A 24,190-nucleotide genomic window follows, 5' to 3' on the forward strand; every position below is an offset into this window, starting at 1 on the left:
AAAAAAAAAGAACAACACCTACAAAAACAATATCGCTGTGTTCGCTGCTCAGGCCTCAGTAATAATTTTGACAAAAACATCAGGGACCTCCCAGCGGTCACTGCTCAGGCCCAAATACTAATAGTTTCTACAAGATAAATACGGAACTTGCCGCTAGCGGTGGGAATATCCTGGTACTTCACAATACGATACAATATATGATACTTGCCACACAATACGATATTATTACCATATTATCCCAATATGGTGATAATTACAATAATGGATATATTGACGAAAATAATACTCACGATATGTCATCTATTCTGAAAAAGAATTTTTTGGAAAATAGGTACCGTATTTTTTGGACTAATAGTCGCTCCAGAGTACAAGTCACATCAGCCATAAAATGCACAATGAAGAGGAAAAAAAAACTAGTCGCACCAGCGTTTAAGTCACATTTTGGGGGAAATTTATTTGACAAAATCCAACACCAAGAACAGACATGAACCAGCAACAACAGGCTAAACGATACGGTATGCTAACGTGACATAAACAAAAACGAGGAGCTGAGAACGGGCCTGACGTAACATTCACAGTTATTCAAATAACTATAATATAAATAACACGTTTATCAAACCATCTGTGTCACTCCAAATCATTAAATCCATCGATCGAATTCGTCGTTCTTTCTGTAAACGCCCCCGCGTGTGCGGCGTGCTGCTGACGTCGCATTCGTCGTCAGTTGCAGTCCAAATTCTTCCACTGGCCCATATAACAATATATAAACTACCGTAATTTCTGGACTATAAGGCGCGACTTTTTTTCCAAAATGTTGAACCTGCGGCTTATAGTCAGGTGCAGCTTATAAGATTTTTTTCGTGATTTTTGTGATGACTTGATCACTTTTATACACTCATAAAAAGGCTGTGGACCACTGTTGTGCGGTATCTTGAAGAAAAAAACAACAACAAAAATACTATTTTGAAACACTACTATGACTGCTGCTTATTCTGGCTGTCTTGCTTGTGACTATTATGAGCCTTAGTAGGAATGCACGCTAGGTGACCTGCGTCAAAGGACTCTAAACCAGGGGTGTCAAACTCATTTCTTTCGCCGGCCGCATTGTAGTCATAGCTTCTTTCGGAGGGCCATTATGACTGTCAACCCAAATAAATGTATGAACACCTCATATTATATACAGTAAAAGCTACAAAACAAACTGACAAATAACTCGTTTTCAAATCAGATGAGTAAAAAGTCTGATTTGGAAAAGAGTTATGTCAGTTTGTTTTGTAGCTTTTTTGTAGCTGGTCAAATATTTTTAAAAAAAGATATTAAAAGTGAAGACAATTTGCAATTCTAGTAATGACACGAATTTGATGCACAATTTGTCTTCGCGGGCCACATAGAATGATGTGGCGGGCCGTATCTGGCCTCCGGGCCTTGAGTTTGACACCTGTGCTCTAAACCCTTTCTCTTAGTCTGCCATGTGACTCAGAGATTACACAAAGCAGTGGCGCTGTTTGGACCATCTGCATTGTATTAAAACCCAATCAATCAGCATTTTAATTCAATTCTTCTGACATTTTGCTCACCAAGAACAAGTTGTAACGAATGTGAACTTTTAATGCATTTTATTCAGAAGGTTACTTTGAACCCTGAGGCTTAAATGGCGGCGCGGTGTATTTATGGATTTTTACGGCCTCCAGGGGGCGCGCTAGCAGGAAGCAAGAGCGAGACAGACGGAGAAGAGATAATGCGGCGAAGAAGACGTGCTTTGAACATCTCGCTCATCATGCAGAATGCGATCAAGACGGACATTACTGAAAGGAAGCTTTTATACACAAACCGTCATTATGGGAGACAAAAGAAATGCATATGATGCCGCTTTTAAGCTAAAGGCAGTCTATGTTGGTGACATTGTGTTGCGGCACCCTTTTCTTTATTTCGTGGTCCCGTCTACTCTGGAGCTATATGTGTCGCTCGCTAGTTTAATGTAATTTAGCGCTTCGTGCATGAATAAGATTAGCATGAATAGACCCTCATCACACTCGAAGAAATGCATAAAAGCGACGACAAAAGAGAGACTGAGAAAGTGTGAGGCGAAGGATATCTAACGCTATTCTAATCGGACACTGAGGAAGACTTCGATGGTTTCAGTGCACAGGAGGAAGATGAAGACGATGAAGCTCTTTATTTTACTTTTACTAGTATGTTTTTTTTTAATCAGCCCTGTTAGTGCTGTGCTACCGTGTTGCTGCTGTGTTACCGCCGCGTCTCAGTGACTTTTACCGGTATGTTTTATCTAATCAAACCCTATTAGTGCTGTGTTACTTCCGTGTTGCTGCGGTATTACTGCTGTGTCACAGGCAATGTTTAGAAAGACATGTTAAAGTATGTTATTCAAACTTTATAAAGGCTTTCTGTGTACTGTCTTTCTTTGTAAAAAAACCCGTGTGCACGTGCAGCTTATAGTCCGGTGCGGCTTATGTAAGAAAAAAAACTAAAATATCCCCAAATTTTAGCTGGTGCGGCTTATAGTCCGGTGCGGCTTATAATACGGAAATTACGGTATATCTCAAATAACAATAATATAAATTTTATCAAACCATCCGTGTCACTCCAAATCATTAAATCCATCGGAATCTTCGTCTTGTGTCACTTAAAAAAAAAGAAAAGAAAAAACAACAGCTGTTGACTACGTGCGCCGCTGACGTCAGATTAGATATATCAAATAAATGTATTATAAACAACAATTTTAAGGAACCATCAGTTTCACACCAAATCATTAAATCCATCCGAATCTTCATCCACTGTGTCACTTAAAAAACAAAAACAAAAAAAACAACAAAAAAAACAGCTATTCACTCCGGAACTACGTCAGCCTTGTCGTCAGCTCCGTCGTCAGTTGCGGCTCCAATTATTCCACAGATCTACGTATATAACTATACTATACTATAACTATATTGTAGCGTTACCAAAGTACCAGGCAAGACGTGGGTTTGGTAACCGGCTCTTTATTTCACAAAACAAGAGCTCAACATGTACTATGTGTGCTCCAAGCACTGGATCGCTCTTCCCCCCCCCCCCCCCCCCCCCCCCCCGCTGCCTTCACGGCTTCGCTAGACAATTGGAAACTACTGAAATCTAACAACATACACGTTGCTACTCTAAATAACTATAACATAAATAAGTTTATCGAACCATCGGTGTCACTCCAAATCATTAAATCTCCTGACTTCGGAAGTCAGTGAATGGAACTCATTGTCAGTGAGGCTCCAATTATTCAAGATTCAAGAATTTTTATTGGCCATGTTTGAGCATGCCAAACAAGGAATTTGACTTTGGTACATCTCAGCCTCTGTTCAACATTTAGGTGACTAACAACACCCAGGACATGTGCGAAAATTGACAAATATTCTCAAACATCCCCTGATCCTAAACTCCCAGGAGTTTCCACAGCCATAGTGCGCCTTCATGCGGTTTAAAGTGAAATTAACGTGAAGTGATCAACTATACTGGTAAGTAAGTAATGTGTTAATGATCAAGTAAGAATTTGTGAATAATTTCACATATAAGTCGCTCCTGAGTATAAGTCGCCTCCCCACCCAAACTATAAAAATGCGACTTATAGTCTGAAAAATACGGTAGAGACTTTACTGATCCCCACCGGGGTGAGGGATTCATTTGCCAGCATTTAACTACATGACACGACAATATAAACATCGGACACGACAAAAACAATAACAAAAGAGAGGAAGAGAATAACTTATTATATTAAACAGATAATAATTGATAATGAAATAGATCAAATAAATAATAAACAGTGTCATGACTGTGCACGTGCCCGTTACCCCTGCGACGCGTTAAAAAGTCTCACTTCACGGGGAAGAAATGAACCCCTCAGCCTTTTCGTGGAGCAAGACGGTGTCAACAGCCTGTCACTGAAGCACTCCTCCACCCAGTGACATTGCTGTACAGTGGGTGGACGGGGCTGTCTTTGATGGACAGCAGCCTGGCCAACACCCGCTGTTCTGTGCCCGATCAGGTCGCTCTGTGCCCACAACAGAACCCGCCTTCCTCAATAATTTGTCCAGGCGGGAGGCATCCCTCTTCTTGGCGCTGCCCCCCAGCACACCCCCGCAAGGAAGAGATCACCCGCTACAACAGAACGATAAAACATGCGCAGCATCACATCGCAGACATTGAAGGACGCCAACCACCTAAGGAAGTACAGCCAATGTCCTTCCTTAGACAAAGCGTCAACATGCGCAGACCAGTAGAGTTTGTCATCCAGCAACACTAAAAGATATCTTTAGACAGTCTCCATTGATAGTCACTGGCTCAGGACGAGGCTTGGGCCTCCTGAAATCCACCACCTGGACTTGGCGGTGTTTCGATGCAAGTGGTTGGAGCAACACCAACCGGCGAAGCACCAGTCCAGGCCTCTGTACTCCTCCTCCCGTCCATCTATAATACAGCCAACAACAGCAGTGTCGTCCACAAACTTCTGCTCATGAGTTGTACTGGAGGACAGCGATGCATTGGGTGAACACGAAGGGAGAGAGCACCGTTCCCAGCAGTCCTCCCACGCTGCTCCTCACCGTGCCTGAATTACAGCCTCCCATGCGCACATACTGAGGTCTGCCCATCGGGGAGTCCATGATCCATACCCTCAGGTGTGAGCTTACGTCCATCACCAACATCTTGTCACTCAGGAGCACAGGCTTAATGTGTTAAAGGCGCTGGAAAAATCCAGGAAATGAATCCTCACAGCCTGTTTTCCCTTCCAGGTAAGAGAGAGCGATGCAGCATATAGGCAACAGCATCCTCCACCCCTACATTCTCCCGATATGCAAATTGTAGAGGATCGAGACCAGAGGTGGTGAGGCAGCAAACAGTTCAGAATTTTCATCACGAGAGAAGTCAGCGCGACTGGTAAGAAGTCCTTTAGCTCCGCAGGTCGCTGTTTCTTCGGAACAGGGACGATGCATAACGTCTTACACAGCTGAGGCACCACACCTTTCTCGAGCCTAATGGTAAAGATATGCTGCAGAGGGTCACCCAGTTCCAGAGCGCAGGCCTTCAGCAGACGAGGAGAGACCCTGTCTGGACCCGTAGCCTTTCCAGGACGGAGTCTCCTCAGCTGCCCACTCATTTGAGCTGCCGTCACCCTGAGCAGAAGGGCATCACCCTCCAGCCTGCTGCTGAGTGATGGAGCAGGGATAGATTGGGGAGCAGAAGGGACCGGCGGGAACGAAGGCAAAGACAAGCAGGTGTTGTCGAATCTATTAAAAAAGTCATTCAGCTGGTTTGCCCTCTCCACACTGCCACTAACAGTGACTTTTTGGACCTTAGCCGGTGATCAACCTTATCCCGTCCCACACCTCCTTCATGCTGTTCCGCTGCAGCTTCTGTTTCAACTTCTTCCTATCGAGTGACCTCGCCACCTTGAGCCAACCTTGAGCTCCAGTTGCATTTGCTTGAGCTACCGCTCATCACCGTCCATGAAGGCCCAATTCTTTCAATTCAGGAGGACCTTGTTCCCACTCATAGTCCACGGCTTGTTATTGGCATAGCAGTGCACTGTCCGTACTGGAACCACAACATCCATGCAGAAGTTGATGTATTCAGTGGTACAGTCAACAGCCTCCTTGATATCCTCAATGCGTGGCACCAGCAACACATCCCAGTCAGTAGACCCAAAGTAGTCTCTTAGAGACTGCTCAGCCTCAGGCAACCGCTTCCTGAACAGGCGAGTGGTCTTTGGAAGTCTCCTGAATTTTGTCTCGTATTGCGGCCGAAGTAGGAACAAGTTGTGAAACCACCCTCCAAGTGCAGGCAGAGGGGTGGCACTGTACACATCCTCAACGCTCGCAAACAGCAGGTCAATAGTCCTGTTTCCCCAGGTGCAGCAATCCGCATACTGGGTGAAGGCAGGTACAGTCTTGTCCAAAGTCACATGATTTCCCGTATTTATTCTAATTATCACCCATATTCTAATAATCGCCCAGTGTGTGTTAGCGATGACATAAATAAAAAACATTGACACCTCCGGGCACTCCGGTTTCCTCCCACATCCCAAAAACATGCTTGGTAGGCCAATTGATCACTCCAAATTGTCCCTGGGTGTGAGTGCGAGTGCTAATGGTTGTTTGTCTCTGTGTGCCCTGCGATTGGCTGGCAACCGGTTCAGGGTGTCCCCCGCCTACTGCCCGATGACGGCTGGGATAGGCTCCAGCACGCCCGCGACCCCCGTGGGGACTAAGCGGTTCAGAAAATGGATGGATGGACACCTCTAATTATCGCCCATGCTGCTAAAAATTTCCCCCATAACTTAAGTTTTCCTCCGTGACGGCATGCCGACATCATTGCGCAAGTTTAAATATGACTGATTTGACAGCACATCAAATGTCCCTTTTAAATTGTTTTCCTCCATAAACTATGATACAATTACACTCGTCACTCCGCTACAATATCCTCACACAATTACGTTATCGGGGCGTGCGCTCAAACAAGACGATCGCGATAACATGACGTGCGCAACATGTGATGTGCGTTGGTAACGTGTCGCATCGATGGAGCGCTGTTAGAGGTAGATCAAAACAGCCGCTGTTCTAGTGTTAAGAACACCAGTGAGATGCAGGTATTGCATACTACGTAAGGAAAATATACATATCGCCCATTTCAGTGCCTCTTGGCGATCGGACAAAAAGTGTTCTCTATTCATCGCCCGCCCCCCCGTTGGATATAAACCTTCTGTAATTATCACCCTGGGCGATAATTAGAATAAATACGGTAAGTCCCCGGAGATCAGCAGCAGCGCTTCAGAGTGCTACGTCTTCAGGTCAGCAATCGTGGAGTGGACGTCGTCACACGCTACTCCTGTGTCAGCACGCGGAGGAACGTAAACAAGAACAGCAATGGCTTGTCCAAAGTCACCGGCCAGATGATAAGGACGCAGGCTCACCGCCAAAATTCAATGTCCCTGCAGTAGATGGAAGTCTTGATGCACACATGCCCAGGGTGGCACCACCTAACATTCACATAGAGAGCGAGACCACCACCTTCACTCTCCCCACAGGCTTTGATATCTGTTGGCTTGGATCACGCTGAAGCCTAACGCTAGTATTTGGTATGCTCGCCATTAGCCACGTCTAACAGGAAATAAAAATTACTCCCAGTTTAATTTTACTGTCTTTTCAACAGCAACATTAGTACTTTTAAGTTTTCTTTCAGACGTCTTTTCCTCGCTGGGCCCCGCCATGTTCTGGTTTGCGTGTATGTGGTTTGTGTTTCCACCCATTTTACAACCACTGACGCAACAAGCGTTCCTTGTCTGACTACAACGAAATAACCTGGCAATGGAAAATAAATGGAGGCTTTTATAGCAGCTTAATATTGATTTAGAAGATCAATACTTAACAAGTGGGCATCGAGAATTGATCGGGTGAAGAAATATTGCAACATACCGCCATATCAATATATTGGTTCACTGCTACTTGCTCCTACTTGGTCACTCCTTGGGCCTTAATGATGATAATCATAGAAAGGCCCAAGATTGTTCTATCACAGAGTTGTGTGCAAAGTACACTATGTTGAACTACAGCAGCTGTTAGCTTTCTTATGTTTAATGTGTTGTTTCCTGTAGGTTGATTTAGCGGTTCACAAGAAGAAGGTAGAAGAAGTGGAGAATTGGCTGAAACTCCACACAGAACCATCACAGGTATCATTTTAAGTTCTCATTCTCAGTTATAGAGCGAGGTAGGAGCCTTTCTTGAGCCTGCGTCATCTAGCTCCTCGTGTCCCACAGACTCATTTTTTATGGCAAAAATCCTCTGATTACATGAAAAATGTTTCAACAACTCGGGATGATTTTCTTTTCCTGGATTTTTTAAACACAGGCGTTGTGCGAACAAAGGTTTCGGGACAGAACATATTGTACAACTAGGGCTTAGTAAGAGAACTTTGAAGTCACATCTTGCATGGACCGGGAGCCAATGCAAGTTAGCTTACACAAAGCAGTGGCGCTGTTTGGACCATCTGCATTGTATTAAAACCCAATCAATCAGCATTTAAATTCAATTCTTCTGACATTTTGCTCACCAAAAACAAGTTGTAATGAATGTGAACTTTTAATGCATTTTATTCAGAAGGTTACTTTGAATGGATGGATGGATGGATGGATGGATGGATGGATGGATGGATGGATGGATGGATGGATGGATGGATGGATGGATACTTTGAACCTTAAACGGCGGCGCGGCATACTTATGGATTTTTACGGCCTCCGGCCTCCAAGGGGCGCTCTAGCAGGAAGCAAGAGCGAGACAGGCGAAGAAGAGATAATGCGCCGAAGAAGACGTGCTAGTTTGTGTTTACATTTCGCGCATCACGCAGAATGCGATCAAGACGGACATTACTGAAAGGAAGCCTTTATACACAAACCGTCATCATGGGGGACAAAAGAAATGCATATGATGCCGCTTTTAAGCCAAAGGCAGTCGATGTTGCTGACATTATCTTGTCTCTACTCTGGAGCGTACTTCTTATGGATTTTACGGCCTCCGGTCCCCAGGGGGCGCTCTAGCAGGAAGCAAGAGCGAGACAGACGAAGTAGAGATAATGCGCCGAAGAAAACGTGCCAGTTTGTGTTTTGATCGTCTCGCGCATCACGCACACACCCGCATTCACACAAAGACAGGAAGCTTTTATACACAAACCGTCATTATGGGGGACAAAAGAAATGCATATGATGCCACTTTTAAGCTATACGTGTCGCTCGCTAGTTTAATGTAATTTAGCGCTTCGTGCATGAATAAGATTAGCATGAACAGACCCTCTTCACACTCGAAGAAATTAATAAAACCGACGACGAAAGAGAGACTGAGAAAGTGTGAGGCGAAGGATATCGAACGCTATTCCAATTGGACACTAAGGAGGAAGACTTTGATGGTTTCAGTGCACAGGAGGAAGATGAAGACGGCTCTTATTTTACCTTTACTGGTATGTTTTTTTTAACCAGCCCAGTTAGTGCTGTGCGACCGTGTTACTGCGGTATTACTGCCGCGTCACAGGCAGTGTTTGGAAAGAAATGTTAAGGTATGTTATTAAAGCTTTAAAAAAAACTTTGTGTCCAGTCTTTCTTTGCTAATAACTCGTGTACACACTTCCGCGTTGCTGCGGTACTACTGCTGCATCACAGGCAATGTTTAGAAAGACATGTTCAAGTATGTTATTAAAACGTTAAAAAGGCTTTCTATGTACTGTCTTTCTTTGTAAAAAAAACTCGTGTGCACGTGCAGCTTATAGTCCGGTGAGGCTTATGTAAGAAAAAAACTGAAATATCCCTGAATTTCAGCTGGTGCGGCTTATAATCCGGTGCGTTTTACAGTCCGGCAATTACGGTAGTTTGCTGCTGTGTGCTTTTGATAACAGTGACGCTCTGACAACCGTGGTGCGTTTGCGTACTGATGGAAATCCCAGCATGTACTTCAACCAGAGAACCTGGATTGTTCATTTTCACCAACATAAAATACACAGTCAAGTCGTGACACCTTGACTGTGATCACCACTCAGCTGCCATGCCAGAACAGCAGTGTCTTTAAACGTGTCTTTGTTCTTATTGTCGCAATATTTATAGAGCTATTCTAAAACCGTTAACAAAGTCAAGTTGATTAGACTTAGACTTAGACTTAGACTTAACTTTATTAATACTCCTTCAGGGAAATTCAGGCCCCAGCAGTATCCATACCACAGAGCGGGTTTACAAAAGACACACAGATTATTATTTTGGATTCCAAAAAAGTAGTTTATTTATTTGTATTCAATTATTCCACTCTCTATATATACATATATAGGAATAGGACTTTATTCATATAGCATGTTCACAACGTCTTTCGTAATTTTTTCCAATGAAAAGGTGTGCTGTGGATGAAAAAAGGTTGCCTTGGGGAAAATAAAAATGTGTTTCTTCTGATTGCTTTTTCTATTATTAGAGGTGGAATTTTTTCCTTTTATGAACCTTTTATTTTGTCCATTGAGATGATCTGTGGTAAAACATTTTTGGGAGCCTGTCGGCCTGTCGTAATGTTGGTGGAAGATAGTTGGTCGATAGGGCTTCATTGTAAGGAGATAGTTCCTCATCTTAATATCTTCTGAACACTACTAAATACATGCATGCATTTACATGCACACGCAGTATATGTGCGCATGCACTCATTGCTACATATTGCCTGTTTTCCTGGCAGGGTGGACTACTGCTTCTAAGAGGACCATCGGGGTGTGGAAAGACTGCTACAATCAATGTTTTGTCTCGCGAGCTGGGCTTCAGAATTCAGGAGTGGATCAACCCACCTAACCTGGTCTGGTGTAGTCAGCAAGGTGAGGCTAACAATGAGGCTCATAATACAAATTTATTGTTATACGTAATTTTTGGTATTCAGTGGAGCCTCGGTTTTCGACCACAATCCATTCCAGAAGGCTGTTCGAGAAGTGAATTCTTTGAATTCTGAATCATCGTCGTGAGTCGGTGGGGAGAATACTTCGAAGACCTCCTCAATTCCACCTACACGCCTTCCATTGAGGAAGCAGGGCCTGGAGACTCTGAGGCGGATTCTCCAATCTCTGGGGTCGAAGTCACTGAGGTAGTTAAAAAACTCCTCGGTGGCATGGCCCCGGGGGTGGATGAGATCCGCCCGGAGTTCTTAAAGGCTCTGGATATTGTGGGGCTATCATGGCTGACATGCCTCTACAACAAGGACAGGGCCTCTGGAATGGCAGACTGGGGTGGTGGTTCCCTTTTTAAGATGGGGGACCGGAGGGTGTGTTCCAATTACAAGGCAATCACACTCCTAAGCCTCCCTGGTAAGGTCTATTCAGGGGTGCTGGAGAGGAGGGTCCGTCGGGAGCTCGAACCTTGGATTCAGGAGGAGCAGTGTGGCTTTCGTCCTGGCCGTGGAACAGTGGACCAGCTCTACACCCTCGGCAGGATCCTCGAGGGTGCGCGGGAGTTCGCCCAACCAGTCCACATGTGTTTTGTAGACTTGGACAAGGCGTTCAACCGTGTCCCTCGGGAGGTTCTGTGGAGGGTGCTTCGGGAGTACGGGGTGCCGAGCCAACTGATAAGGGCGGTTCGGTTCCTGTATCACCGATGCCAGCGTTTGGTCCGCATTTCCGGCAGTAAGTTGGATTTGTTCCCAGTGAGGGTTGGACTCCGCCAAGGCTTCCCTTTGTCACCGATTCTGTCCATAATTTTTATGGACAGAATCTCTAGGCGCAGCCAAGGCGTTGAGGGTGTCCGGTTTGGGGACCTCAGCATCGCGTCTTTGCTTTTTGCAGACGACGTGGTGCTGTTGGCTTCTTCAGGCCGTGATCTCCAGCTCTCACTGGAGCGGTTTGCAGCCGAGTGTGAAGCGGTCGGGATGAGGGTCAGCACCTCAGAATCCGAGCCCATGGTCCTCGGTCGGAAAAGGGTGGAATGCCCTCTACGGATCGGGGACGAGATCCTGCCCCAAGTGGAGGAGTTCAAGTATCTTGGGGTCTTGTTCACGAGTGAGGGAAGGATGGAGCGCGAGATCGACAGGCGGATCGGTGCACCGTCGGCAGTAATGTGGACTCTGTACCGGTCCGTCGTGGTAAAGAGAGAGCTGAGCCAAAAGGCAAAGCTCTCAATTTACCGGTCGATTTACGCTCCTACCTTCACCTATGGTCACGAGGTATGGGTCGTGACCGAAAGAACAAGATCCTGGATACGAGTGGCCGAAATGAGATTCCTCCGCAGGATGTCCAGGCTCTCCCTTCGAGATAGTGTGAGAAGCTCGGAGTAGAGTCGCTACTCGTCCACGTTGAGAGGAGCCAGATGAGTTGGCTCGGGCATCTCATCAGGATACCTCCTGGACGCCTCCCTGGGGAGGTGTTCTGGGCATGTCCCACCGGTAGGAGACCCTGGGGATGTCCCAGGACGCGCTGAAGAGACTACCGTATTTGCCGGTGTACAGGTCGACTCGGTGTATAAGTCGACCCCCTAAAATTCGACGGAAATTTACGATTTTATGATATATCCTTTGTATAAGTCGAGCTCAATTGTTGCATTATATTAAACTTCAAAATTCACTATGCGAAATTTATTGACGAAATGTGTTCAAATTCCGGGAGGCCGTGCGCATGCGGCTGTTTATAAGTACCGCGGAGGAGATCGTGGCCGGCGAGCTCGCGCACGCCGCCCAGCACCAACGGGAGGCCGGAAATAGCTCCAAGCCGAGCGGATCGGCACTTTATAAGCACCGCGGAGGAGATTGCGGCCGGCGAGCTCGCGCACGCCGCCCGGCACCAACGGGAGGCCGGAAATAGCTCCAAGCCGAGCGGATCGGCACTTTATAAGCACCGCGGAGGAGATCGCGGCCGGCGAGCTCGCGCACGCCGCCCGGCACCAACGGGAGGTCGGAAATAGCTCCAAGCCGAGCGGATCGGCACTTTATAAGCACCGCGCAGGAGATCGCGGCCGGCGAGCTCGCGCACGCCGCCCGGCACCAACGGGAGGTCGGAAATAGCTCCAAGCCGAGCGGATCGGCACTTTATAAGCACCGCGCAGGAGATCGCGGCCGGCGAGCTCGCGCACGCCGCCCGGCACCAACGGGAGGTCGGAAATAGCTCCAAGCCGAGCGGATCGGCACTTTATAAGCACCGCGCAGGAGATCGCGGCGCCTCATTGGACAATACGGTATGTCTCTCAGCTGGCCTGGGAACGCCTTGGGATCACCCGGGATAAGCTGGATGAAGTGGCTGGGGAGAGGGAAGTCTGGGAGTCCCTCCTAAAGCTGCTGCCCCCGCAACACGACCCCGGATAAGCGGAAGAAGATGGATGGATGGATGGATGGATGGATGGATGGATGGATGGATGGATGGATGGATGGATGGATGGGGACAGCAGAAAGAAAGCATATGAAGAAGTCCAGAGTAAGGTCCAAGCTCGTCAACAGCAACTCCGTGTTTGGACCAGACAAGGTGACTTTAATTCAGCTAGTTTTGCTGGCGCATTAGCAATTGTGAGGGACAGAAAGCCATTTACTGATGGCGAGTATTTCAACATTAATGCTTGATTTGGCTAATGAATTTTTTTTGACGATTTCACGGCTAAAGAAAAGATACTCAAACGGATAAAAGACATGCCTCTGTCAGCAAGAACCGTTCACGATTGGGGCATTATGACTGATGAGAGCCTCAACGCCTGCATGAAGCTCAACCTCACCACATATCAACCGAACTACAAAGCCATCAGCAAAATGAAGTATCATTAATGGTGAGGTTTTTTTTTCTAGGCTTCAATATAAAAACTTTATTAAAAAGGATACATTAGTACACTCGAAAAATCGGTCTTAATTAAAATACATGCATTTAATTGTATTTAGCCTATCCTTTTTTTAAATATCATGAGGGCGTGACTCACCTGTTAAATCTGACAGGTGAGCCACGCCTTCATTCATCAGCTGATAGACGCGTCACAACTACACCAGTGACACTGATGAAGGCGGAAGTGCACGTCGAAATATGTCAGGTAAATCAACCTAAATAATTTGTCTGTAATAAAATAACCAGTAAAATAATCTATACGTGAAGACAAAATGAACGTAGTACAACTGTTACGAGAATGTTACGGAGAGAAATGCGTCAAGGAGTTCAACCTACGCTGCCGGAATGAAGAGGTAATGCCGGCCAGCCTGACAGTCAAGAACCCGATCCCAACTAGGAACGCGGAGAGGATTATCAGGAGAGTGCGGATGACTCTGGTCAAAGAACGGATACGATGCACAACCAACACTCAACAACATCAACAGTGAACTACAGCGACTGACAGAGCAGTTCAAACACCGGTATTCCCAAGACAATAATACGGGCAACAACACTACACGGACACTGGGATAGCATACACAAAAAGGAATTTATCGCCACAAAAAAACGACACATCCGTAAATTAGACAGAATCATCGCACAAAAAAATAAGACACAACCGGACCACACACACATCAACGACAAATGGATTCACAACATATCACATCACAAACTCACACAGTTAGAGTGCCACATACTGGCAAAAGGACTCAGCTATGTGATCACACCCAAAAACATACCCCACAAGGATTTAATTTTAGCCACGGAGTTGGCATGCGAAAAAATACACAATCCAGGACAGAAAGCTGCACTATGTAATGAAATTGCAGGTATACTAAAAACGGCTAAATCACCACCCAGCAATGTTACCAAACAGCAAGAACAATGAATACACTAGCAAAAAATAAAGACATCACAATCCTCCTAGCAGATAAAGGCAGAACAACAGTAATCATGGACACAGACACTTGTGAAGAACAGATGCAACAGTTACTACAGGACAACACCTATGAAGTGGTAAAAAAGACCCAACAGAAGACGAGAAAAATGAACTCAAAGCATTACTTAAACCACTACTTATTGAAAATAAAATAAACAGTCATACAATCACTTAGTACCCACAGCAAACATCATCCCCAGGATCAATGGCACGCCAAAAATCCATAAACCAGGTACACCTCTCCGCCCCATTGTAGACAGTATAGGATTAGTTACCTACAACCTTTAAAAGTACTCACGGAAATAATAAAACCACTACTAGGACTCACAGATCAACACTGCAAAAACTCAAAACAATTCGTCACAGAACTCACATAAAAGTACGGAAAGATGAAATGTTCATATCACATGATGTCATTTCACTCTTCACAAAAACACCCACACAGGCCACCATACACATAATACATGACAGATTATTAGCAGACAGGACACTCAAGAAACGCACAAATTTAACTCAACTACTCCATTTCATCACCTCTTCCACATACTTCCAATACAGAAACACAATTTACAGACAAAAAGAAGGATTCCCCATGGGAGACCCACTGTCTGCCATCATGTGCAGCTTTTTCATGGAGGACTTGGAACAAAAAGCACTCTCAACAGCCCTGGACATATACAAACCCACATTATGGAAACACTACGTAGATGACATTCTGGAAAAAGTAAAAATAGGACATACACAGTACCTCACAGACCATCTCAACACCATAGACACTACCGGCAATATCAAATTCACTCACGAAGATGAAACTGATCGATCCATAGCCTTTTTAGACATCAACATACACCACATAGACAACGGAGATATCAAAATAAAAGTACACAGAAAACCCCCACATACAGACCAATACCTCCTCTGGACATCTGAACACCCCACTATACATAAACTGTCTGTAGTAAGAACATTACACGAACGCACAACAATAATCATGGACTCGGAGGACAGAACACAGGAAAAATAACACATCCAACACGCACTTAAAAGATGTCAGTATCCACAATGGGCAATAACTAAAGGTGCAGGACAGGTAAAAAAAATAAACAACACAACACAGGGGAGAAAGAAAACAAACAAACAAGTAAACAAGAACACAGAGGAATGGTGACGTTGCCGTATGTGAGAGGGATTACGGAACGCATCCAAAGAACCATGAGAAAATACAACATTAACACACCTGTCAAACCGCATACAACACTACGTCAGATACTAGTTCACCCAAAGGACAGAATCCACCCGGAAAACAAATGCAACTCCATATACGAGATCCCATGCAAATCATGCAATAAATCATACATCGGGGAGACAGGAAGGACCTTCATTACAAGAAAAACAAAACACAAGAAGGAGTGTAAGAAGGAGACAGCAACAAGACAAACAAGAGCAATAAAACAACAAGCAGAACAGGAACACTACAAGTCAGCCATCACCGACCACTGCAAAAGAGATAATCACATCATGCACTGGGAAAAGGCCAGAGTCATCCGCACCAAAGAAAACAAACATTAGCGTTGGATCAGGGAGGCCATCGAGAACCGCAAGCGGGGCCCGAGGACCATCAACAGAGACGAGGGAGCTTTCATGCTCTCTACCACCTGGAGCAGCATTCCGGAGGGGTGAACGGACAGCAGAGGGCATGACTCACCTGTCAAATCTGACAGGTGAGCCACACCTTCATTCATCAGCTGATAAAGACCCGTCACAACTACACCAGTGACACTCTGATGAAGGCGGAAGTACACGCCGAAACATGTCATGTAAATCAACCTTAATAATTTGTCTGATAAAAGAAGTGGTAAAATAATCTATAAGTGAAGACAAAATGAACATAGTACAACTATTTAGCCTATTGTTTTTTTTTTTAAATGGTATGGCTCTCACGGGAAATTATTTTAAAAAAAATGGGGATTTATGGCTCTGTCCGCCAAAAAGGTTCCCGACCCCTGATCTATCTATACACACACACGCACGCATGCACACACACGCATGCACGTACAGTCGTATGCAAAAGTTTGGGCACCCCTGATCATTTTCAAGATTTTCCTTTATCATTGGTTGTTCATATCAGCAATTTCAGTTAAATATATCATATGCAAGGATAAGAATTTTTCGCGGATCCGTGGATTTCCGTGTTTTTTTCCGTCAAAAGTATTTTCGTGAATCGTGTTAATCTGTCGAGAATTTTTTTTTTTTTTATATATGGGGGAGTGGCCGGACAGCTGGTTGGGCAACGTTAGCCTCGGCGACTCGCGAGCAGTCCCCTGCCCGCCACGACGGCATATATATATATATATATATATATATATATATATATATATATATATATATATATATATATATATATATATATATATATATATATATGTATAGCCTCGATTTTTGAACGTCCCGGTCCTCGAACAAATCGGTATTCGAACAAAAAATTTGGGGGATTTTTTTTGCTTCGGATGTCGGATGAAATTCGGCCGAGAGGACCCACATGCCAACTGACTCCGTTCGTTATTACATTCTCGTTACTCTGAGGATTGCATCAACTCTAATCGTGCCTCCAAAGGAAACAAGTGGGAGCAGTAAAGCCATCCTAAAACACAAAGACACTCCTAAAGCAATGCGATAGTGAGCGCCTGGCGCAATGCGGTTGCGTGGTCGGACCAAATTAAGCTCCCTGCGCACTGAGGTCCACTTACATTTTGGAAAGTACATCAGGACTTTAAAAATATTTTCTAAATTTCAACGACGGCTCTGTCACAATAATGCAACCAGCGTGGTGCAGTTGCGCGGTCGGCGACGTGCTACGGTTGCGTGTTCGGCGGTGCACTGCAGTTGCGCGATCGGAAAAATATGCGCAAATGAAAAAATGCTTAAAAAAGGCAGGTTTTTCATCCTAGGTCTTAAATTTTAACCACTGTAGTCTTAAATTTACTGTATTTTCCTCACTATAAGGCGCACTTAAAAACCTTTTATTTTCTAAAAAAAAACTGATTTTTTTAAAAAACGTTAAGGAACAAATTCCAATAATTTCTAAATGGTGTGTAGCTGCCGTCAGAGTGACGTAAGCGGTCAGAGAATACTATGTAGTACGCAAAATATGTAAGATGCCAGCGATGAACCAATCCAAGGACATTACGTTTTATGTAAAATATGTAGGCCGGGGCGGTAAACCAATCAGAAAACTATGTAATAAGCAGAGTACATACCTCCGCCACGATTGATGAATAAATATTATCAGATTGTGCGAAGCAAACAGCATTAGGCTAAAACAGCATTGACAAAGAGACATGCTTACAAGGCATAATTAGAGGTTTCTGGAAAGCAGGGATCATTGCCGAAGAGCTTGACAAAGAGTTTGACTCCAGCAATGATGAGGCAATTCGACATCTTTAATGGCAAACTTGCCCAACTGTTTAATTCAAATACAGAAGATGAGGACTTCAATGGATTTGCGTATGAATATCGATAAACAATGATGTAAGTTCAGTACAGCGCACACATGGTTAAATGCTAGCATAAAGTACAACCGAACCTATTGTCTTGCTTCACTTACATTTTTCTGATTATCATTAAGTCAGGGCATGAATGCACCGCTTAATGCCGTGCGCCCTATGTGTGGATTAAGTACAGAAGAGCCCCTGCAATTGAGTCTGCACCTTTTAACCCGAAGCGCCTTATGATGCGAAAAATACGATATTGTCTTTCATTACCGCAAAGCATTGTCCGCAGAAAGTAAAATGATCATCATGAAGTGCTTTGAGCGGCTGGTCATGGAGCACATCAAGTCCGTTCTCCCCCCCACCATTGACCCTTTCCAGTTTGCGTACCGTACCAAGCGGTCCTCTGAGGATGCCATCTGCTCTGCCCTCCACTCGGCCCTCACCCATCTGGAGAGAAAGGACTCATATGTGAGGTTGCTGTTTGTGGACTTCAGCTCTGCCTTCAACACCATTGTGCCGCAGCGACTCATCTGCAAACTCGACGAGCTGGGCCTCAGTACCTCCCTCTGCAACTGGATACTGGACTTCCTCTGTCAGAGGCCTCAGGTGGTGCGTGTTGGCGACAAAATCTCCGCCAGCATCACGCTGAGCACGGGGGCCCCCCAGGGCTGCGTGCTCAGTCCGCTGCTCTTCACCCTGCTGACGCATGACTGCACTGCGACCTACAGCGACAACCGCATAGTGAAGTTTGCTGACGACACGACTCTGGTGGGTCTCATCGCAAAGGGCGACGAGACTCGGTACAGGTCGGAGGTTGACCTTCTGACCACGTGGTGCAGGGACAACAACCTCCTGCTGAACGTTAATAAGACCAAGGAAATCATTGTTGACTTCCGGAAGGGTCACACAACACACCTGCCGCTGATCATTGATGGTGCTGTGGTGGAGAGGGTGAGCTGCACCAAGTTCCTGGGGGTGCACATCAGTGAGGACCTCTCCTGGTCCGCAAACACCTCGTCACTGGCAAAGAAAGCTCAGCGCCGCCTGTACTTCCTGCGGAAGCTCAGGCGTGCATGTGCTCCTCAGGCAGTCCTGTCTACATTCTACCGTGGCACTATTGAGAGCGTCATCACCAGTTGCATCGCTGTCTGGGGTGGTAACTGCACTGAACAGAACTTGAAGGCCCTGCAGCGCATAGTGAATACGGCTGGTAAGATTATTGGTGCTTCGCTCCCCTCCCTGAAGGACATTTACACCTCCCATCTCGCCCGCAAGGCAACCTCGATTGCCAGAGATGTGAGTCACCCGGCTCACTCTTTGTTTGACCTTCTGCCCTCTGGGAAGAGGTACAGGAGCCTGCGCTCCCGCACCACCAGAATTGCCAACAGCTTCTTTCCCCAGGCTGTTAGGGCCCTGAACTCGCTACCCCCTTCTGCGTCGCGTGTGGCACTGTTGCGCTATTTTCGGGAATGTCTGCTGTACGCGCACTTGCTCCTTTTTTTTTCTGCTCCTCTTATTTATTTATTTATTGTTGTGTTATTTATTCATTATTTATTCAGCACGCTTTTGTTATACTTGTTACTTGTTTGTCTGTTGTGAGCCATGTCTTGTCACCGTGGGATAGGGGGGAACGAAATTTCGGTTTCTTTGTGTGTCTTTGGCATGTGGAGAAATTGACAATAAAGCTGACTTTGACTTTGACTTTGAAAACGATAGGCTAGAACTGAATCGGTTAAATTTTTCTAGTGAAAACTACCAATCCCATTGTCCACTCATCTGCCTTCCCGTGGAATTCGTGCTGTGTCAACTGTTTTTGTCAATGTCACAGGAGTCCGTAGTTTTAGGAAAATGGGGAAGTGTATGTTTAACAAGACTTGTCTTGATAACAGCGAGTTTTGCTTCTGGTTAGAAGCTGTCTCCGGCAGCAAATATGAATCTCGCTGTAAGGCAGGGGTCGGAAACCTATGGCTCGCGTCGCGGACAAATCTGACATTTGTTTACACAATTGAAGTCATAAATAATTTAGTTATATTATCAAAGTAAAAAATAGACCTACTGAAATCAAAATGTTAATTTAGCTTTCAAAATATAAAATATGATCACGTTTGCAATCCATCCCATCTGTTTTCTACCGCTGAAATCCACAGTTGCGTAATATCAGCCAATCCCAGCTGCCCTTCGGTGTACAGAAGGGTGACGCCAGGTCGGACAAAAAAAGCATGATTTTTATTGGACAATACTGTGCCTACGGGGTCGTGAGAGGTAAAATTCCACCCGCTTTATTTAAAATTTCAGCTACCTAGCTGGTGTGTGCCAGGCAAGCAAGAAAGATGGCGAAAAGAAAAAAAGATGATGATTACCAAATATTTCAGAGTGAGTGGACCGAAGAATTCGCATTTGTGGAGAGAGGAGGCTCTGCTACGTGCCTCATATGCAATGACAAAATTGCATCCATGAAACGCTCCAATATCAAGCGCCACTTTGAGACACGCCATGCTACATTTGCAACCAAATACCCAGCTGGGGACAGCAGAAAGAAAGTGTGTGAAGAGCTCCAGAGGAAGGGCCAAGCTAGTCAACAGCAGCTCCGTGTATGGACCAGACAAGGTGACTTTAATTCAGCTAGTTTTGCTGGCGCATTAGCAATTGTGAGGAACGGAAAGCCATTCACTGATGGCGAGTATTTTAACAGTTATGCTTGATGTCGCTAATGAACTTTTTGACTTCACGGATAAAGAAAAGATACTCAAACGGATAAAAGGCATGCTTCTGTCAGCAAGAACCGTTCATGATCGGGCCATTATGACTGATGAGAGCCTCAACGCCTGCATGAAGCTCAACCTCACCGCATATCAATCGGACTACAAAACCATCAGCAAAACGATGCAGCCCCAGAAGTCTCATTAATGGTGAGGTTTTTTTTCTAGGCTTCAATATAAAAACGTTATTAAAAAGAATACATTAGTACACTCAAAAAATCGTTGGTCTTAATTAAAATACATGCATTTAATTGTATTTAGCCTATCTTTTTTTAAAATGGTATGGCTCTAATGGGAAATTATTTTTAAAAAATGGGGATTTATGGCTCTGTCGGCCAAAAAGGTTCTCGACCCCTGCTGTAAGGTGATGAACTCAGACATAAAAGTCAAAGTCAGTTTTATTGTGAATTTCTCCACATGCCAAAGACACACAAAGAAACCGAAATTACGTTCCCCCTATCCCACGGTGACAAGATATGGCCCACAATAGACAATCAAGTAAACAAATAAACAACAACGTGCTGAATAAATAATGAATAAATAACAACAATAAATAAATAAGAGGAGCAAAAAGGAGCAAGTGAGCGTACAGCACACAGTCCCGGAAATAGCGCAAAAGTGCCGCACGCTACGCAGAAGGGGGTAGCGAGTTCAGGGTCCTAACAGCCTGGAGAAAGAAGCTGTTGGCGAGTCTGGTGGTGCGGGAGCGCAGGCTCCTGTACCTCTTCCCACAGGGCAGAAGGTCAAACAAAGAGTGAGCCGGGTGACTCACATCACTCGCAATCGAGGTTGCCTTGCGGGCGAGATGGGAGGTGTAAATGTCCTTCAGGGAGGGGAGCGAAGCACCAGTAATCTTACCAGCCGTATTCACTATGCGCTGCAGGGCCTTCAAGTTCTGTTCAGTGCAGTTACCACCCCAGACAGCGATGCAATTGGTTGGTGAGAACGCTCTCAATGGTGCCATGGTAGAATGTAGACAGGACTGCCTGAGGAGCACATGCACGCCTGAGCTTCCGCAGGAAGTACAGGCGGCGCTGAGCTTTCTTTGCCAGTGACGCGGTGTTTGCGGACCAGGAGAGGTCCTCACTGATGTGCACCCCCAGGAACTTGGTGCAGCTCACCCTCTCCACCACAGCACCGTCGATGATCAGCGGCAGGTGTTTTGTGTGACCCTTCCGGAAGTCAACAACGATTTTCTTGGTCTTGTTTACGTTCAGCAGGAGGTTGTTGTCCCTGCACCACGTGGTCAGAAGGTCAACTTCTGACCTATACCGAGTCTAGTCGCCCTTCGTAATGAGACCCACCAGAGTCGTGTCGTCAGCAAACTTCATTATGCGGTTGTCGCTGTAGGTCGCAGTGCAGTCATGCGTCAGCAGGGTGAAGAGCAATGGGCTGAGCATGCAGCCCTGGGGGGCCCCCGTGCTCAGCGTGATGCTGGCGGGGATTTTGTCGCCAACACGCACCACCTGAGGCCTCTGACAGAGGAAGTCCAGTAGCCAGTTGCAGAGGGAGGTACTGAGGCCCAGCTCGTCAAGTTTGCAGATGAGTCGCTGCGGCACAATGGTGTTGAAGGCCGAGCTGAAGTCCACAAACAGCAACCTCACATATGAGTGGAGGGCAGAGCAGATGGCATCCTCAGAGGATCGTTTGGCACGGTACGCAAACTGGAAAGGGTCAATGGTGGGGGGGAGAACGGATTTGATGTTCTCCATGACAAGCCGCTCAGAGCACTTCATGATGATGGGCGTCAGTGGCACGGGGCGGTAGTCATTGAAGCAGGACGGTGCAGGTTTCTTCGGCACAGGAACGATGGTGGCAGCCTTGAAACACGAGGGGACGATGGCCTGCTGCAGGGAAACGTTAAAGATGTCCGTGAAGACACCCGGCAGCTCCCCAGCGCAGTCCTTCAGCGCTCGACCCGGGATGTTGTCAGGGCCCGCCGCCTTACGGGTGTCAATAGCGGCAAGCGCCCTCCTCACGCCGTCGGCAGAGAGGCGCAGGGGCTGCTCGTGTGGGGGGGGGAGTGGTCTTCAGCGGGCAAGTGCTGTTCTGGGCGTCGAAGCGAGCAAAGAAGCGGTTAAGATCGTTCAGCAGACGGACGTCGCCCTCACAGCTCCTCGGCGCGGGCTTGTAGTCCGTGATGGTCTGAATGCCCTGCCAAAGGCTACGTGCGTCCTTGCTGTCCTTGAAGTGGGTAGAGACCTTGCACGAGAACGCCTTTTTCGCTTCTTTGATGCCCCGGGACAGGTCGGCCCTCACTGTCCTCAAGCCAGCCTCATCCCCCGCTCTGAAAGCCTTGTCCCTGGCCCTCAGCAGTCTGAGGACAGCCCCTGTCAGCCACGGCTTCCAGTTCGCGCGAGTGACGACGGATTTTGAGCAAGTCACATCATCATCCTAACTATGCAGGGTTAGGATTTACTTTACGTACTAGTGTTGTGTGACGGATTCAATAAATGACTTGCTTCGAGAATCTGAGATAATTAGAATGTTTCCAGTGATACAGGTGTTGGTCTTAAATTTATATGCATAATGGTCTTAAATTTAATTTAAAAGGTCTTAAATTTCACTTACTCAAACCTGCAAGAAACCTGAAGGAAGGTCTTTACGTTAGCTTGGTGCCTAAAATGAAAGAAGCTGAGTTTAACAGCACTGAATTGCTGGTACAATTCAAAATCAGTCCAATTTAAAATCCAAGTTCGAGGCTCTTGGATTTAGATAAGACGCCAGGGGACCTGGGTCAATTGTTGGTCAATAGAGCTTGTACAAGGGACACTGGGACCAAACACCATAACTTATTTTTTCTGCTGTTTTCTTTTCATTAAAATTTAGGAAGTTCATTGAAATCCAGGCTTTGATTTCTTCTAGAGAGGAAAAAATTGCACTTAATGAGAACACATCTTTTTTGCTCAGCGGGACATAGACTGTCACCCGCATAACAGTGCAAGGAAATATCATGTTTTTGTAGAATAAAACCTTGTGGCAGAAAATACAATGAAACTAGCAAGGCTCCAGAATGGAACACTCTCAAACACTTACAACAGAGGAACAGAGTGGGACTCAAAGCAACCTAGGCTAACACAAAAATTCCTGCCAGCCAAATAGGATCCAAACCGCTCTCAAGCACTACCACGAACACCAACCTGGTGCTGCAAATGAGCCAGGAGACTAGAGTGGTCCACTGTATGAAACATTGCAGTTCCGTCCAACAAAACAAGGCACACATATTCTCCAGTGTCATTTGCCAGAAGGATATCATTAAAGTTATAACAGAGCTGACTCTGCGCTTGCATAAACCTGAAACCAGATTGAAAAACTTCCATGTTCAGCCATATAGTTTAACTGTGTTTGCACTATTTTAGAAATAAAACGCAGCCTGGAAATAAATAAATAAAATTCGACAGCACACCTTAATCAAAGCCAGGTTTCTTAAGATGGTGTTATACTACAGCATTTTTAAAATGTTGGGGGACGACACCAGAAGAAAGAATGCTGGCCAAAAGCAGTTCACTATTACTCGGGATAATCACCTTCAATAAATGAGGAGGACCAGAGTCACAAGGAGTGTCAGATCAATCAATCAATCAATCAATCAATCAACCAACCAATCAATCTTTTATTTGCCAAGTTTG

General features: G+C 45.7%; 1 protein-coding gene across 15 annotated transcripts in view; it reads left to right on the forward strand.

Annotated features, from left to right (window-relative positions):
• The window catches only part of rad17 (RAD17 checkpoint clamp loader component), a 183,008-nt gene that overhangs the window by 5,576 nt on the left and 153,242 nt on the right, over positions 1-24,190 (forward strand). For 12 of the 15 annotated variants that reach the window (XR_011086589.1, XR_011086588.1, XM_068650069.1 and 9 more), the window contains exons 3-4: positions 7,634-7,708; positions 10,233-10,365. Coding sequence is in view for 13 of the 15 variants with exons in the window: in XM_068650069.1 (XP_068506170.1) it covers positions 7,634-7,708; positions 10,233-10,365 (208 nt within the window). In the remaining 2 variants the exon portion in view is untranslated. Of the gene's footprint in view, positions 1-7,633; positions 7,709-8,212; positions 8,989-10,232; positions 10,366-12,809; positions 13,283-13,445; positions 13,538-24,190 lie in introns of those variants that run through there. The other 3 variants (XM_049762348.2, XM_049762342.2, XM_068650071.1) reach the window with 3 other exon arrangements.

This window comes from Syngnathus scovelli, chromosome 3 (genome assembly GCF_024217435.2).
Source record: "Syngnathus scovelli strain Florida chromosome 3, RoL_Ssco_1.2, whole genome shotgun sequence".
Lineage (NCBI taxonomy): Eukaryota > Metazoa > Chordata > Actinopteri > Syngnathiformes > Syngnathidae > Syngnathus > Syngnathus scovelli.